General features: G+C 40.7%; 1 protein-coding gene across 4 annotated transcripts in view; it reads left to right on the top strand.

Moving 5' to 3' along the window:
* efr3a (EFR3 homolog A (S. cerevisiae)) overlaps positions 1-15883 on the top strand; it is a 264071-nt gene extending 248188 nt beyond the window's left edge. For 3 of the 4 annotated variants that reach the window (XM_078540592.1, XM_078540593.1, XM_078540590.1), the window contains 3 exons: positions 949-1052; positions 2812-2861; positions 12954-15883. In XM_078540592.1, the coding sequence (XP_078396718.1) occupies positions 949-1052; positions 2812-2861; positions 12954-13062 (263 nt within the window). In that variant the 3' untranslated portion in view covers positions 13063-15883. The remainder of the gene's footprint in view (positions 1-948; positions 1053-2811; positions 2862-12953) is intronic. The other variant, XM_078540591.1, reaches the window with a different exon arrangement.
* Positions 15884-16453: the final 570 nt, after the last annotated feature.

Raw genomic sequence — 16453 nt, 5'->3', positions numbered from 1 at the left:
GCAAGAGGAGATCAGAGGCTAGGAATCCTGTGGCGAATAACTCACCACCTGACTCCCCAAACCCTGTCCACCATCTATAGGCCAGGATTGTGATGGAATACTCTCCACTTGTCTGGATGAGTGCAGCTCAAACAATACTCAAGAAGCTTGACATCATCCAGGACAAAGGCTGCTTGATTAGCACCCAATCCACAAACATTCACTCCCTCCCTACACACAGTGGCAACAATGTAGACCATCTACAAGATGCACTGCAGGAACTCACCAAGGCTCCTTAGACAGCACCTTCCAAACCCACAACAGCTACCACCTAGAAAGGCAAGGGCAGCAGACACATGGAACATCATCACCTGGAAGTTCCCTTCCAAGTTACTCACCATCCTGACTTGGAAATATATCGCCATTCCTTCACTGTCGCTGGGTCAAAATCCTGGACTCCCTCCCAAACAGCAGTGTGGGTGCACCTACACCACGTGGACTACAGCAGTTCAAGAAACAGCTCACCGCCGCTACCTCGAGGACAATTAGAGATGGGCGATGAATGCTGGCCTAGACAGCGATGCCCACATCCCATGAATGAATTAAAAAAAACAGTCTCTTGGATTTCAGGCAGTCTGGAATACACAGGGATTGTATTTTAGGTTAACGTATGATAAATTACTTTCCAGCTTCCATCTACCACTGGAATGAATACGATTTGCAACAGTGGATACTTAGGCAATTTTAATACATGTCAGTATGTTGATTGAGTTCTGGGACGTTGTCTCAATTCGCAGAACATGACCCACTACCAGCCTGCCTTAACCAAATTAGAGCGAGAAAGTAGCAACTTTATAATACAATGTGCATGGTATGAATTTGCTAAACTTTGTAATTTATGGGTTTAGTAAGATGCTTTGACATTTTAGTGAACAGGGGTTCCCACTCTTTTTGATGTCTCTAAAACAGATAGCCAAAATCTTGAAGAACAAGAAAGAGAAAAGCGGCGTCAAGTAATTGAAAAGTTTCAGAAAGCACCATTTGAGGAAATTGCAGCTCAATGTGAATCCAAGGTGAGGCCAAACATCTCTTGCAACGTAACTGTTGCGCTTAATGGTAATAGAAGTAAATCTGTAACTTGCATCAGTTCACGTTAGTGTTTAACAGCAGTCTTATCATCTTTACTCATCTTTGCCCTGTTTATGGCAAAAAAACAAATGCTAGCTTTTCTGCAATTCAAAACATTTTTACGTTTTTCCTTCTTATCAGGGTTGGCGAAGGGGTGCTGAGATTGATGTTTTCTTTTTCCAAGATGATAGTTGTTAAACTAGTAATAAGTGCAAGATAATGTGGGAAATTTTTTATAATGGGCATTGATGGACATATAACATCAGACCTGAAATATCCCAATTAAATTTAACTATTATATAAGCCCAAAGGATCATTGTATATGTCAGGGGTGACCAAACCCTTTGAACCTTGGAGTTTCATATGATAATCTCCAGACATTTGAGAGCTGCAACACACAAACAACCTTCACAGATGCATTTTTATTACTATCGCACACACTTACATGCCCTCCCTCCCCTCTCAGCCCATATGCACTCATTCCCTCCCATCCATCCCATTCACTCATCCTTCCATCCCACGCACTCACTCACGCATCCCTCCCCGTTCATCCACATTCATTCATTCCACCTGTGCCCCCACCCTCCCAACACTCCTATTCCACCCTCCCCATACCTGGATTTGCCCAGGTTTAGGAGAGCTGGAATGAAGAGAAGTGGCTGCCTACGCCCAAACCCCAGGAGGCCCCAATCCTCAGCCGCACTCTTAGCCGCCCCTGCAGCCCTGCTCGCCCCTCGACCCCCCAGCCTGGCAGCATCAATTCCTGCAGCTAAGGTGGCACCAGACAGACAATCCAGTGCAGAAAAACACTCCGCAGGCTGCATGTGAGAACAGCAGCTGCTTGGAGCATGGCCTTTGCATCACCAAATCACAGAAATCAGACTGGAACAGTCAAGTTAGAGTTAGGCCGGTGGATGTGGTAGCTCAGCATGCCCAACAAGGGCCCTGCCCAATTCTTCAGAACGATCCAGATTAATCTCCCCTATCTGCACAAAAGCCGCACGTGGTTCACAAGCTGCAGTTTGGCCACCCACGCGCCCCCCCCCAGCAGTATGTGTATTTTTAAGTGATTGTCTGTAGTGATATAATTCCTGAATAAGCACTATGGTTGTCTACTGCTGGACTACTCAACATATTTCATATTCCAGGCAGTTAACTTTCTTAAAAGAAAATTATCTTGTAAAACCTCAGGGTTAGGGCTCAACTAAAAAGCTGGACTGGTTGAAAAAATTATGTTCTTTCTATACCAGACTAAAACAGGTGATGGGGAGGCATAGTGGTAATGTCACTGGGCTAGTAATCCAGAGGCTCAGGTTCTGGGGGCATGGTTTAGAATCCCACCATAGCAGTTGTTGGAACTTAAATTCAATTAATAACACCTGGGATTGAAAACTAGTCTCAGTCATGGTGCCATGAAACTATTATAGATTGTCGTAAAAATCCATCTGGTTCACTATTGTCCTTTAGGGAAACAAATCTGCTTCCGTTACCTGGCCTGGCCGACATGTGACCCCAAACCCACAGCAATGTGGTTGACTCTTAACTGCCCTCTGAAGCCTAGCAAGTCACTCAATCCTAGGGCATTGGGGATGGCAACAAATGCTGGCCTTACCAACGACATCCACACCCCATTAAAGAATGCATTTTTAAAAAGCTGTGTTGAGACTTGTGGCAAAATATAAACTGATTTACCTCTTCTTGCAGTCAAACCTGCTCCATGACAAACTTACAGAGATATTTGAACTGACAATAAGGTAAGTTACTTTATTTTGAGTAAGAATCCTATAATTTATGAATTCATTTTAGCCTACAAGTTATCCTGCAAAATACAATAAAATTAATGCCCAGTTAAATGTTGAACAGTCTTAGTGTCATTAGTTTTTATTCCCAGCTCTGTCAGAAATGAAGAGGTTTGATATGGAACAGTCTGCCCGATTACTGATTTGTTGCATCTGTTTAATTTGTGCTTCACGAGATTTTAATCAAATCTCATAAATAAGTTCTGATGAAAGGTCATGCCCTGAAACATTATTGGGCTGTAACTTCCAAGCTCCCCAGCGTCGGATTGTGTGGGGTACCCCAAAGATGCGCTGAAGAAATCCCTTTGGAAGTTCACAGGCAAGGTTCACACGACAATTGCCCAGAAGTGCAAACTTCCCCTGGGCAATTGCCTTACATGGATAACCATCCAAAAGTGCAATTTAAATCACAAACTTCAGATGGTTCCAACTGGGTTACACTAATAGTTACCCAGAAAAAGTTGGAATTAAAACCACTTCTAAATCCTGGGTAACTTGTAAAGACCCAGACTGATCCCCACGGGACTCCCTTGACCCTGAGAGGTCTCCCCACACCCCTCTCCCTGACCAGCCAAGGGTCTTCTCCCCCCCCAACCTTAACCCCCACAGAGGCATGAGGTCCTCCCCCAAGGCCCGACACCCTCTCCTCTCCCCAACCCCCCTAACCACCTGGGTCTCCGACTTTTCCCCCACGTCTGCCCCAAATCCAATCCACTTGCCTTAGAGACGTACCTTCTCCCTGGCCTGTCATGGACTTTTAAATTTCAATGGACCTTTAAACTTACCTGGTAGAAACTAATGCTGTAAAAAAAAAACGCAGGGGGTGTGACCTCCTTCACTTTGACTCTCGTGCACTTTGGCGCTGGGCCCTGGAGACGTGTTGCACTGCCTGGACCTCAGCCGGCCTGAGTCAGAAGGTTTGGCGAGACAGACTGAGAAAAAAATTAACATAAGTAATTGGGCACGGAGTGATAATCCGACACTGATTACCACTCCAAGGAAGTTCAGGCCCATTAATTCTGTTTTTCTCTCCACAGATGCTGACAGACTCAGAGTATGTCCAGCATTTTTTGTTTTCATCTCATAATTATTTGTCCAGCATCAAACGTGGACTATGTTTTGAAATCAATGTTTCTGCTTTGCACCTCTATAAAAGAAATGAGCTTGGCTTAGTAACTTCAAAATATTTTCACCAAGTTTATATAAAATCCTCAAGTTATTTTCCACTGAACCTAAGTCATAAATGATGCAGTAATGGTAAATAACTTGTGTAATTTATGCGCGCCTCGCCATGAATCGAACCAAATATTTAATGAGCATCATGAGCTTTAAGTGTCACTTGGCATTGTGATAGATTCCACATCCATTGGCTTACCATCTAGGACTGTAAATGTGATTCAATGTATTAATGGTGGAAATACTCGGCAGCTCTGGCAGCATCTGTGGAGAAAGAAACAGTTAACATTTTGGATTGATTGCTCTTTATCAGAATATCAGGTCTCTGCAACTCTACTGCATCTAAATCTTAAGGTGCATTTCGTCTACTTCCTTTTAGTTCCAAAATATATTACGTTACTTTTTTTGCACAAGTATACATTATTCATAAAATATTTAAAAGAACATTACAAAACATTTCAAAATGGTCATTACAGAAAATGCAATGATATTCAAATTTTCTACATAGATCATGTTGTACTCTGAGGTGTTTCAATACAATGTAATATTTACTTTATACATTCAATGTGATTCATATAGCCCGAGGGGTTCTATACAATTTCTAGCCCTTTGGTTCACTGTGGCTGAAAGGCCTTAGACAGCAACCTTTCCCCATTGCGCCTCTGCAGCAGCTGCCCCAAGTTTTAGTGCATCCCTCAGCACATAGTCCTGGACCTTAGAATGCCTACAAAACCCAGTCGCAGACAAATCTTTGCACTGGAAGACCAACAAGTTTCAGGCAGACCAAAGAGCGTCTTTCACGAGTTGATGATCCTCCAGCTGCAGCTGATGTTTATCTTGGCATGCTCCCTAGGAACAACCCACAGAGTACAGAGTCCTGTGTCACAGAACTGCTCAGGATGACAAAAATCACTGCATCTCTCTCCAGACCTTCTTTGCAAAGGCACATTCCATAAGGCGGTGAACATCAGTCTCTTCCCCAACATAGCCAACTTGAGGGCAACATGCAGAGAAGATGAGACTCCAGGTGTGTAGGAAGGATCTGACAGAGAGGGCCTTTCTCACCACTAGCCAAGCTACGTCTTGGCACTTATTTGAAAGTTCTGGTGAAGAGACAGTCTGCTCAGGAAATGATCTGTCACAGATCTACCATCTGCTTTTCCCGCATGGTCTCTAGGATGTTACGTGCAGACCACTGCCTGATGGATTTGTGGTCAAAGATGTTTTTCTGCTTAAACTTTTCCACGAAGGATAGGTGGTACAGCATAGTTCAATTATTTTGATCGTTCCACGGCAACATGGCCAGACCCATCCTTAGCAGCACCAGGGACAGGTAGAACCTCAGCACATGGTGACACTTGGCATTTGCGCATCGAGGGTCTATGCACAGCTTGATGCAACCGTGCACAAAGGTAGCCATCAGGATGAGGGCAATGTTGGGTACATTTTTTTCCCCCTTTATCTAGAGGTTTGTACATCATGTCCCTGTGAACACAGTCCATTTTCGACCTCCAGATATAATATAGGATGGCTTGGGTAATTGCCACTGTGCAGGAGTGAGGAATGGGCCAGACCTCCGCCATGTACAGCAACACAGAAAGTGCCTCACACCGGATGACTAGGTCCTTACTGGCATTGGAGCGGAAGCATCGCTCCCATATTACATTACTTTTTGTTGCATTGAACTGCATTTGTCTCCCAGCCCAACTTGAAAGCAATGTCTTTCTGCCTTCCTAACAGCACTGTGGGTGCAGCGGTTCAAGGCAGCAGCTCATCACCACCTTTTCAAGGGAAATTTGGGTTGAGCAATAAATGCTAGCCTTGCCAGTGACTCCCAAATCCCATGAATGATTTAAAAAGCCTTTATCCATCCTCATAATTTTCATGCTGCTCATTCTGGTAACATCTAACTTTGATATTGTTCTCTCAATTCCTATAGCTATATAATTTATTTGTCGTGAATAAGGTTTGTACGGTATTTTGTGAAATTTGCATACAGTATTAGACAAGTTCAATACGTATGCTTTTAGCAAATTTTTTGCTACTGTAAAACGTTCTGGTAATTCTGAATGATCTGGAAGTTGCACTGCGAGAGTGACTTAGAATTAGAATTATGAGTACTCAGTGCATGATGAAGGTAGAGTTTGACAGCTTGTGCAGGATGAATTGGAGCCTGCAATTGACATCTAGGCAGAAACAAAATGCTATTTGGGCCCTAGCCAAGTATAGAAGGATTGAGGTCAGGTCTACAATGAATTCTCTTATTCCAGTTATTTTTGGATAAAAGTTCCATTGCAACCTCTGGTTATATCTTCTATAATAAATGAATGTTTCTCTTTGACCTTATGAGTTTGACCAAGAATTATGGTGTCTTCAGAATTGCCAGATTTATGGTTTACCCGAAAAGATTGAATGTGAGTTCAATATGGAGCAATATAGATTGTTCACGAAGGTAATACTAATAGTATATGTTCAGGATAAATTGAAAATTAGTGATTAAAATTGTTTTTTCAAGAAAAGCAACAAGTGAAACAAACTGACACAGCAGATAAAGGTCTGGGTTAGCAATTAGGGCCTGTTACAGACCTGCAGGGATGGTAAAACAAGATTATAATTTCATACAATAAGTTAATGTTAGGGGACCAAGACCTCACACTGGATATTTCATTATGTATATATATCCTCATGGCTAATTTCTAAAATTTTTACAACTGGACAATGACCTTTTAAAATGGCTGAAACTATGTCTGTCTAAACATGAACAAAAAGAGCTACCATGGCAGTATCGCAGAACCTTGTGCCTCGTTATCTCTGAAGAGACACTAACAACCCCTGTAAGCTGCAGAGACCGAATTCAAAGAGAACCATACAAAGACCACCTGCATTTCATAAGCCAGACCTGGCCAACCAGAGCCTATTCCTCTGCTAGGACCAAGGACCCTGCAACCTTCCTTTCAAGTCTTACTGATTTGAACCTTTAACAATCTCAGGACCCAGACAAAGGGATACACGCCCTTTGTCAAAGCTAGAGTGGAGAGTTGGGAGTCATGTGACATAAACTTCTAGCTAGTGGAACCCGTTGTATTGCCTTGCTATACTGAAAGCTCAGTATGCCACCTTACCATCTACAAACAGCAGCACAGAAAAGGGGCTCTGCCCAGATTGAATACCTGGCCCTATCTGCACTGTTTCCACTGGAATTTCTGTACCATCGCCTACAAGACTAATTCAGATCTGTGTGCCTCTTTCCAAATGTGAAGTCAGCTCTACTGGAAAAGTGAGTTATACAGCATCGGGTTTCAGCCTGCGAAACCTCCATAAAGGGATGCCTCATTGGACTTTGAATCTGGACTTTGGACACATGTAGAACAATAATTCTTTTCTCTGTGGCCTTTGCCCTGTAAATCTTTCTTTCTCTATCCCTCTTTTACTCTGAGTGAAAAGGAGGCATTGTTGCTACCCTCCTCCCATATGTGAGCGTGTACAAATAAACTAACCCTCTGACATCATCCTACCATAAGTTTGCTGTGGGGTTATTAGTAGAAATTGGATCACACCAAAACCATGGGGTTGGGAAATACGCCACCTCTTTTATAAAGGGCGGAAGTAGATCAAAAACACCTTTCTGTTTATGGACGAGTGGCGGGAGGAGAAATCAGGGCTGTTTAAATTAACCACCATCCTGTCTCTAACAAATGGGGACTCAAATCCAAAGTCACCCATTTGAATTTGACTAGAGTCCAAGTTAAGACTAGCCAAATCTGATAGAGCCAATTGGAAACCAAAAGGGGGAAACCCAGTGGCTGGAACAAATTTTAAAAGTAAGTAACTTACCATAGCAAATTCCTTTTCCCTAACACTAAGAAAATAGCAACTTTTGATGTCTAGACGTGGATCAAACCAGGAAATTTGAATGGTGAAACCTTAATGGCCCTTAGCACGGAGCAACTGAAAGCTGTAGCTAGGGAGGTACATTTAAAATTGCCCAGTAAAGTGAAGCAAAGTGAACTGATCCAGTTGTTGGTAGAATGCTTTGATCTCACGTTACCAATACAGCAGTTAGATGTAGAGCTCAACCATGACTCTGAATCCCCTCCCCTAGCCCAAGTCAAGCTGGGAAAGCTCAGAATATAGCTAGAATTTAAGGAGCGGGAACAAGCAAAAGAAAGGGAGAGAGAAGAATTCCAGCTCCAAAAATTGGAAATGGAGCTAGCAGCTCAAAGGGAGAGGCGCCAGACAGCTGGAAGCTGCAAGGGAAAATCTCTCTATCCGTTCGCGTCCCCTATCACTCTAATTCTGAACCACTCTCTTAGGTCCTCACTTATTCTAGATTCATTCCCAAATTCAAAGAGAGTGATGAGTTATTTTTGCTGCTTGAGAAAGCAGCAGGGCAGCTGAAATGACCATTGAAGATTTGGACATTTTTAATTCAAGATGAGCTGTCAGGGATAGCCTAAGAGGTGTACTCCATGCTGACTCTTGATGTGTCCATGAATTATGAGCAGACCAAGGCTGCCATCCTAAGTGCCTATGAGTTAGTCCCGGAGGTATATCGCCAGCAATTCCAGAACGCAAGTAAGAAGCCCACACAACCACATCGAGTTCAAACGGCTGAAGCAACGTTGGGTAAATGCTGACCGACGGGTAAGATCCCTAAGAATCCCATGCACCAGTGAGGCGTTGCATGAGTTGGTAGTGTTGGGGGAGTTCAAAAATTTCTTACCCTCCAACCTGCGGATGCACTTAGAGGAGCAGAGAATCCTCAGCCATGGATGTTGCCATTACAGCAGACAGCCATGATCTCACCCATAGGCTAGAAACTTGGACCCTTTCCAAACCATTCCCTTGAGCACTGGAAAGATAAGCAGGGAGATCCAGATAGGAAAGGTCCCCTACCCAAGAAAGAAAACACAAAGGAAGATGCAAGAAGCCTCCTGCAGCCCAAAGTGAGAACCCAGGAGACCGGTGTGTTCCCATTGCAATAAAATATGCCATTCTGGACCCGAGTGCTGGAGGTTGCGAGGGAAGCTGTAGATCTAATAGGGCTCCATACAAGTAGTCCCCCTGAAGGACGCTCCATCGGGTAGTGCAGCAGAGCAGGCAGAGACGCTCACTACTGAAGCTTACCCCTTGGAGGGCATGGCACTGTGTGCCTAAGCCGGACAAATTACCAGAGAGCTTCCGGAGTTTTGTCCTTTCAGGAACAGTGTCCCCATACCCATCGCAAAATGTGAACAAGTCCGTTGTACTGCTCCAGGACATGGGCCACTCAGTCCTTAATTTGGAGCGACACCTAAACCTGCCACCTTTCCCCCCCACCGCCCGGTCCTCCCTGAAGGCCAAAGCCCTGATCAGTAGAGTAGGAGAAGGATCTATGTTTGCACCCCTCCATAAGGTCCACTTCGTATGACCTGTTTCAGGCCCTGTCCCTGTAGGCATTGTCCCTGAACTACCATTAGCAGGGATCAATTTCCTCCTTGGAGCAGTGGTATTTCCAGGGGATATGGAACAGGTTAGGAGAGCACCCCCTCCAAAGCCAAAGCCAGGAGATACAGCGAGAGCTGACTGTCCACCAGAGGGCAACAGTGTTCCAAAAGACACAGCTTGCTGACCACCAGGGGGATCCCAACCAGATTGTATCCCATACTCATCCACCTTGATGCAGAATCTCGGGGCAACCTGACAGGGTTTCCTGCTGCATTTAAAATGATCTGTAACAACCACCACGCTTCAGCACTGTAGTCCTACCTAGTATGGATGCAGGAGAGGTCCCTTCCATAAAGCCACTTTCCTATCGTCCAGACCCAGAAAGGCTGATCCAAGTTCCGGAGTAGATTGCCTGCCTGTTACTGTGCCAACCTAAAGCACCTAGCAACAGACACTGGAGCACTCCAGTTGTGCTAATGCTCAAGCTGGATTCCCTAAAGAGGCCAAAGGCCCAGTAGAACATCCCAATCTCCTGTCAATCAACCTAACCACAGTCCCTGGGTTTGAACAGCTGAACCCACAGGCTTACGAGGTGGACAGGGAGGAGTTAAGCTGTACAAGGGCAGCTCAGCCCTATGATCAAAGGACCTGGCACTCTGAGTGAAATGCCCAGCGTTCCCCCCAACCCCCTGCAGACAGCCCAGAGCAACTTTGCAGAGCAACTTCATCATCACACACCCCTGAGTTCTAACCACCATGTAAAACCCCAGACTGTTTGGGGGATACTTAATCAGTAGTTGGATAGGCAGAGTCCTGAAACCAATGGCTTTGCTTATGCCTGATTCCCAACAGAGGAAATTTCAGTGCTCTAACTCTGAGTAGACTTCCCCAAAAGACAGATTTTGAACCTTCCTAAGTCAACCTACCCATCCCACATACCAGGAAATGACTGTATCTTTTGACATAATTGGAGATCTTACATTAAAACCAGTTGCAAATAATCAGAACCATATTCATAGTTCTTTTTTGTTTAAAGTGGAGGAACCTCTAGTTCAAATGACCATTATAAAATCAAAATTGAAATAATCTGGGAATCAGTGCCAGAGAGAACCAGAATGGTATGAGGGCCTAAACAAAATATATTAAATTGTTTGGTTGAGGGTAAGATGGAAGACTTTTAAATCTATAATAAGATGTTAAATGAGAAAGTATGATCAACAAGTAATTATGAAAATGAATAAATAAAGCCATTAAAGTGGAAGTAAGGAGGAAAATTATTCTGATTAAAGCCCGAAAAGGAAATTGGACGGGATGTTATGGAAAATAGTAAAAAAAAAGTAAAAATATTTGGGCTGAAAGGTAATCGCAGGTAGCCATAGCAAATGCTGTTGAACACAATCACTCAGCATTGTATCAAGATCATCAGCATACCACAAACAATGGTAATCACATAGCACAGTTTGCAGCACTCTTGCCTCTGGGTCAAACAGCTTTGGGTTCAAACCCAACATCAAGAACATACAAGCTTGGCTGAAGCTGCAGAAAAGTAATGTGAAAATGCCATCGTGTGAATGAGAGTTTAACAATACTTAAAGGTGGATTGGACCTTATCTCCTAACATTAGTGTGTAAATCAATGCGATCAATAAATCTGATCATTTGACACAGAATTGCTATAACATTTGCCCACATAAGTCAATGCATTTCATTTTTGGGAAGCATTTGAGATATTTCAATTTCAGAATTGTTATATATAACTAATTTAATCATTCTAAATAGATTAGAGGAGTACCTATAGTGCAGTAGTCTAATAGGAATCAGCCAGAATAGACCCAGGAGGAGGTTTAAGTTGGAGAGCCACGTTAGCTTCTTCCCAAAAAGACAAAAAGTAAATAATTTATCATTTCTAATCAGTGTCCGGACCATGTGCACAAAACTTCAAAAGGCAAATAGAAAGTTGAGCTACATAATGAAAATAGTAGACTACAAGGCAGCAGAGGTTATGCTAAGCTTTTATAATGTAGTCGTCAGGTCAGACTGACAGAACTATTTACTCATGCTTCAGAAAAGATATTGATGTTTTGAGAAGGTGCAGATCCCATATGCAAAGAGGATAATTGAGGAAGAATTAAAGAAGATTAAAGAAGCTTAATCTATAGAAATAAGGTTAAGGGAACAACTCGATGTATTACCTACAAGTAGGTAAGGTAAAGGTTTTTTTAAATCTATGAAAAGATTCTATCAGATAATGTTGTAGAATCGGATGCATTCCAGATGCAATTGGCTGTTAGACTGGATGAGTTGTGTACTAGCAGGACAAGCTTCATTGAGCTAAGTGACTTTTTGTCATCCTTTTTTAATGTTATATCCATTCATGTGGTGAATATTTGCAAGGAAGTTATTTTTGAAATAAGCAGCATTTATGGTCAATGTTAGATATTTCAGTATTCCATTTTGATAGTGATTTCTTTCTTTAGTTATTTAGTGCTTTCTTTAGTTATGTCAGTACCTATGTTAAATAAAAAGTACAAATATTGTGCACCAATTTCTATCTATTGATCCATTACATTTAGGATTAAAAGAGCTTCGACAAGGAACCCTTTTTTTTCTCATTATAATATTCATGATAAAACCATCCTCCTAGTGGCCTTGTTTGTCTTCTTTGCCCCTGATCCCTTGAGCCCCTGTGCAAGTCCAATATAGGGCAGTCTGGTGTTGGCAGAGTCAAGGCAGATAAATGAACCAAACCAAACCAGTTGTAGATGGAACATACACTTTACTGAATTTCACCAGTCTAAGATAATGCAGATTTGAAGAGGGAAGAAAAGTGAACTCTTAAAAGTTGTAAAACTTAGTAAGGATGAAGTTGAACAGGATCTATACATAATAAATAGACTCAGTACTCAACAAATCCAATCAGAATTTATCAATGAAAGACAAATTTTGAACTGCTGTCAGCAAAGAGGTTCTTCTCAGTGACCGACACCTGCAATGGATTGTTTTGTAGGGTATGGAAAGGCAAAAATGTGTGCAATTATTTTAAAATAAAGTTGCATGTTTCAGGGGAATAAACTCTTCTAGATGGTTATGATAGACTGAATTTCCCCATGTATTTACTGTGATCTTACAAAGCATTCAGAACAGAAACATGAGTTTATTGGCAGAGTACAAATATACAATAATATAAAATATCTAAATCTACTTTCTATGTAAAATAGCTCAAAGAGCATAGCGCATAATCTTCGAGTAAGACTAATTGTTGTGGAAAATAATTATTCTCTCCTCTTAAAGTTTAACTCATTATATAAGCTTAAATGGAAGTTTGTTAACATTTATGAATTGTTTGACAAATGTTAGATTAATCATTGTCTTCTAAACATTAAGAAAATGATTGTTTTGCAAGTTGTGATAAAAACTCAATATTCTGACTTGGATTTTTCTCCAGCAGGCCACCTCCAAGCCCATCAGGATCCATGAGTGTTGCAGCTGGCCACGTTCAGTACCATTCCATCCCAGTCTACGAAATGAAATTTCCAGACCTCTGTGTTTATTAGCCACTTACTGTTTGGAAAATCTCAAGGAAGCAGATAATGAAGCATATAATTCAAAGAACAAAACTCGCCTGGAGGGCATTAAGTTTCCATTGATTATATTATACTTCAGAATAGTGTTCAAGTGGAACAATTTCTCTGAATAAGTTGAATAATATTAGGGCTAGTTGAACTGAAGTTCACTGTGATATGATATAGTCCTTTAGTGTGTATAATGTGTAAGGGTATGAGCATCATGTAGTACAAGAATGCATTTAAAAGTTTAACACTTGTTTGAGGAGGCAAAGACTATAATGTTTATACCTGGCAAGAGGTCCAAATTGATGGAGGAGTGATCATTAATATTCACAACAGTGAAAGTACAGTTATGAACAAAACTATGCATGGCTTTTGTTTTTCTTTTAGAAATAGGAATATGTGCAGAAAAAAATGGCCTGTATTAACACAACTGAGCTAGGTTTTCTCTGTATCACATTCCTGTTAACTCGAACTATTTTTAGTGAAGTTTGTCATTTTTCTTCACCAGCATTCCAAAACTTGTGAAAAAAATGTATGTGTAATTTCTGAATTTAATCACTTGTCTGAGCCAATCGCATTGAACAACAGATGGAGCAAATTGGTTTTAAGTTAGTCAGAGCTGTCTCCATGCACAGGAAACCTGGATGATTTTATGACCTTTTTTTTAACACCTAGGAAATTTATTTAGATTGCTGGTTTTCAGAATCTACCCAACTGTTACAGGGTCTGTTCCTGTTGACTGCATAAATATGCATACAGTAATCTAGCAGCAAAATAGCACAATGATTTTATCATAAATCAGTTGGCCTAAAGCATCAGTGGGCCCATTTCCAATATCCATAGAAAAACCTAGCAACAACCCAACTCAGCTGACCATGTTTGAGGCATACTTAGAAATATTACTAATATTTCACTTCAGTAATTTGGAGTGTAAATATTGGGGATGTATTGTTGTTTTTCTTACAATGATTTTGAACTCACTGCAAAAAAGAGCTTTTTCATGCCTACCTGAACAATGACACTTATTGGCAGTTTTCTTCCTCCGCCCTTTTCACATTCATGGAGTTTCTCAATTCCACACATCTTTCCTGACCAAGAGGACTGGCTTGAGCCCTGCTTCCAGTCCAGTCAACTCCACACAGCTGCTGAAAGTACACAAGTGTGAGCTACTGGGATTGGTCTCTGATTTCCGTACTCTGGTTATGGATGAGATTTCTTGACTTGAACAATACTCTGTATACACCATTGGTCACTGTTTTGTTTTGCTGTTGGTTAGTCTTGACATTGAGAAATTGATGTTAAAATTAGACATCCATAAAGCATGGAAAATAGTGACTAGATTTCTAATTTTTTTTTAGTATTTTTGCACTGCAGCATTGAAGGAAATAATGTTTTTTTTTAAATCAAGTCTGCACATTTTTGCTACTACCTATGCAGGATGAAATATCTGAAATCATGCAAAAGTAGAGATGTGGCTTCTTTCCTGCTCTAGGCCCTATTCTCAGAAAGGTACCAGCTGAAAATGTTATTGTTACCTCAGTTACACATGAATTTATCAAAATTGTAATATTGTTCAGTAGTTAAGACAATTTGTGTATGCTTTAGTAATTGACTTAATGATGGATAATATAGGCAGCAGATAATATAGGCATCAAATCCAGCTGTATAAAATGCACATGCATGTTATGTTTATTAAGAATGCTCATTTGGCTAACTTTATCTTTTTGAAACTTTCTAAATTCACTATTTCAAATTGGCTAAATAGAAATGTGCAGCACATATGGAAAATCCATGCAGTGGACCAATCTGAATAATGTTGTAATTAATTGTCATTAAGGAGTGGAAGTTAAATTGTGAATGGAAATCTTGTCTTTTTATTAATTTAATGACAAGACATTTAAATGTAGTTAAATAAGATGCCAGCAATACCAGACAAATCAGCTGCTGTTTTTTGGGGGTTTCTGCGGAAATTTTATTTTCACCAAACCAAATTTTAAAGTGATTGTTGTTCGATAGTTGTGGTACAGTTATATTTGTTTAAAAATATTTCTCACTTATGATTTTATTTTCCTGTAATTATGATCAGATTAGACAATCTGAGTGCTTTCATTTGATTTTTGTTCGACTTCCAATGGTTTTGCATGCAATTCCAAACTTCATATGCATTTGAAAATATGGGATAAATCACCATCTGATTTTAACCTACATTTAATTAAAATGTTAATAGTGCTGTATTATGAGAAAATTGTATTAGACAAATCTTTTTTTCACTGTTTACTTTTCAAACCAAATAAATAGCAAATTCCAAATGTTATGTTGGAAATCAGTTTCCTATGGGCTTGATTGTTAACGTGAACAGCAGCTTGTTTGGATTGGTAAAAATCATTGATTTCATTAATTGAATGTTTTGACTTTATTGAGCACTTTTTAAATGACTATTTGCTGTTTTTTGTATGCATATAGTTATGGTGATTGCTGTGTTGCATCAGCACAATATTTGTGAAGTTCTGCCATAAATCCTATGTTGTAATCTGTTTGTGATGCCTCAATACTTCAAAGCTTGTCCTCTAAGCACAGCTTAAACTATGACCAGATGTGAATAAACAATGTTGGCAGTTATGTAAATCCTAGGTATGTGGAGTATGATGTTTTCAGGATGTTTCACACATTGAGTACATTTTTTGTCTGTAAAACATTGGCTTCTGTGTACTGTTCAGTCTTTGTCACCCTGCAGATAAGCTGAAAATTTAATGTGAAGTGTTCGCGGCACAAATGCAAAGGGCAAAATAAACATCTTCACTGTTAATTTCTTAGGTTTTATTTTTTCTCAGATCAATAAAAACATTTACATTTCTGGTGATAAAGCACCATTAACATTCAGAATGTTGTGTTATTCACTTTTTATGATGCAGTTATACAGGTGAATTGTGCAATGCCTATTGCCAAACCTTTCTTTATACTATTCCAGAGCCACTGCAACTTTTTGAAAATGTATGGTATTTTATATCTTATCCCAGTTGACATGCATGGTGCACTTGCTTTCTTCCACCAGGCTACTTACATGGCTCAGGCCAACCTCAGCAGGTCTTCTGTCTAAAAATCAGGAACAAATTGAAGCATATGTGCAGGTCTCTAAGATTGAGAACGAGAAAATCCAAAAGTACTCAAACCTTCTGGGGAAGGGGATTAAAAATGAAGTTGAATACTTGCTTTTGTTAGGTCCAAAGGCATTTGTCAATATTACTGTTACAGTGGAGAACCTTGGTTTTATGCCTTGGGTAAATAAGTTCATTGACCAACTGAACTCTAACTGCACACCTTCCTATGTTCTCATCAATTGCTGCTTGCAATCAATAATATGGAGAGACTGATGTAA

The sequence above is a fragment of the Cetorhinus maximus genome, chromosome 4 (genome assembly GCF_964194155.1).
Source record: "Cetorhinus maximus chromosome 4, sCetMax3.hap1.1, whole genome shotgun sequence".
NCBI classification, from domain to species: domain Eukaryota; kingdom Metazoa; phylum Chordata; class Chondrichthyes; order Lamniformes; family Cetorhinidae; genus Cetorhinus; species Cetorhinus maximus.
Note: the sequence above shows the minus strand (reverse complement) of the source record. Positions and strands in the feature narration are given on the sequence as shown.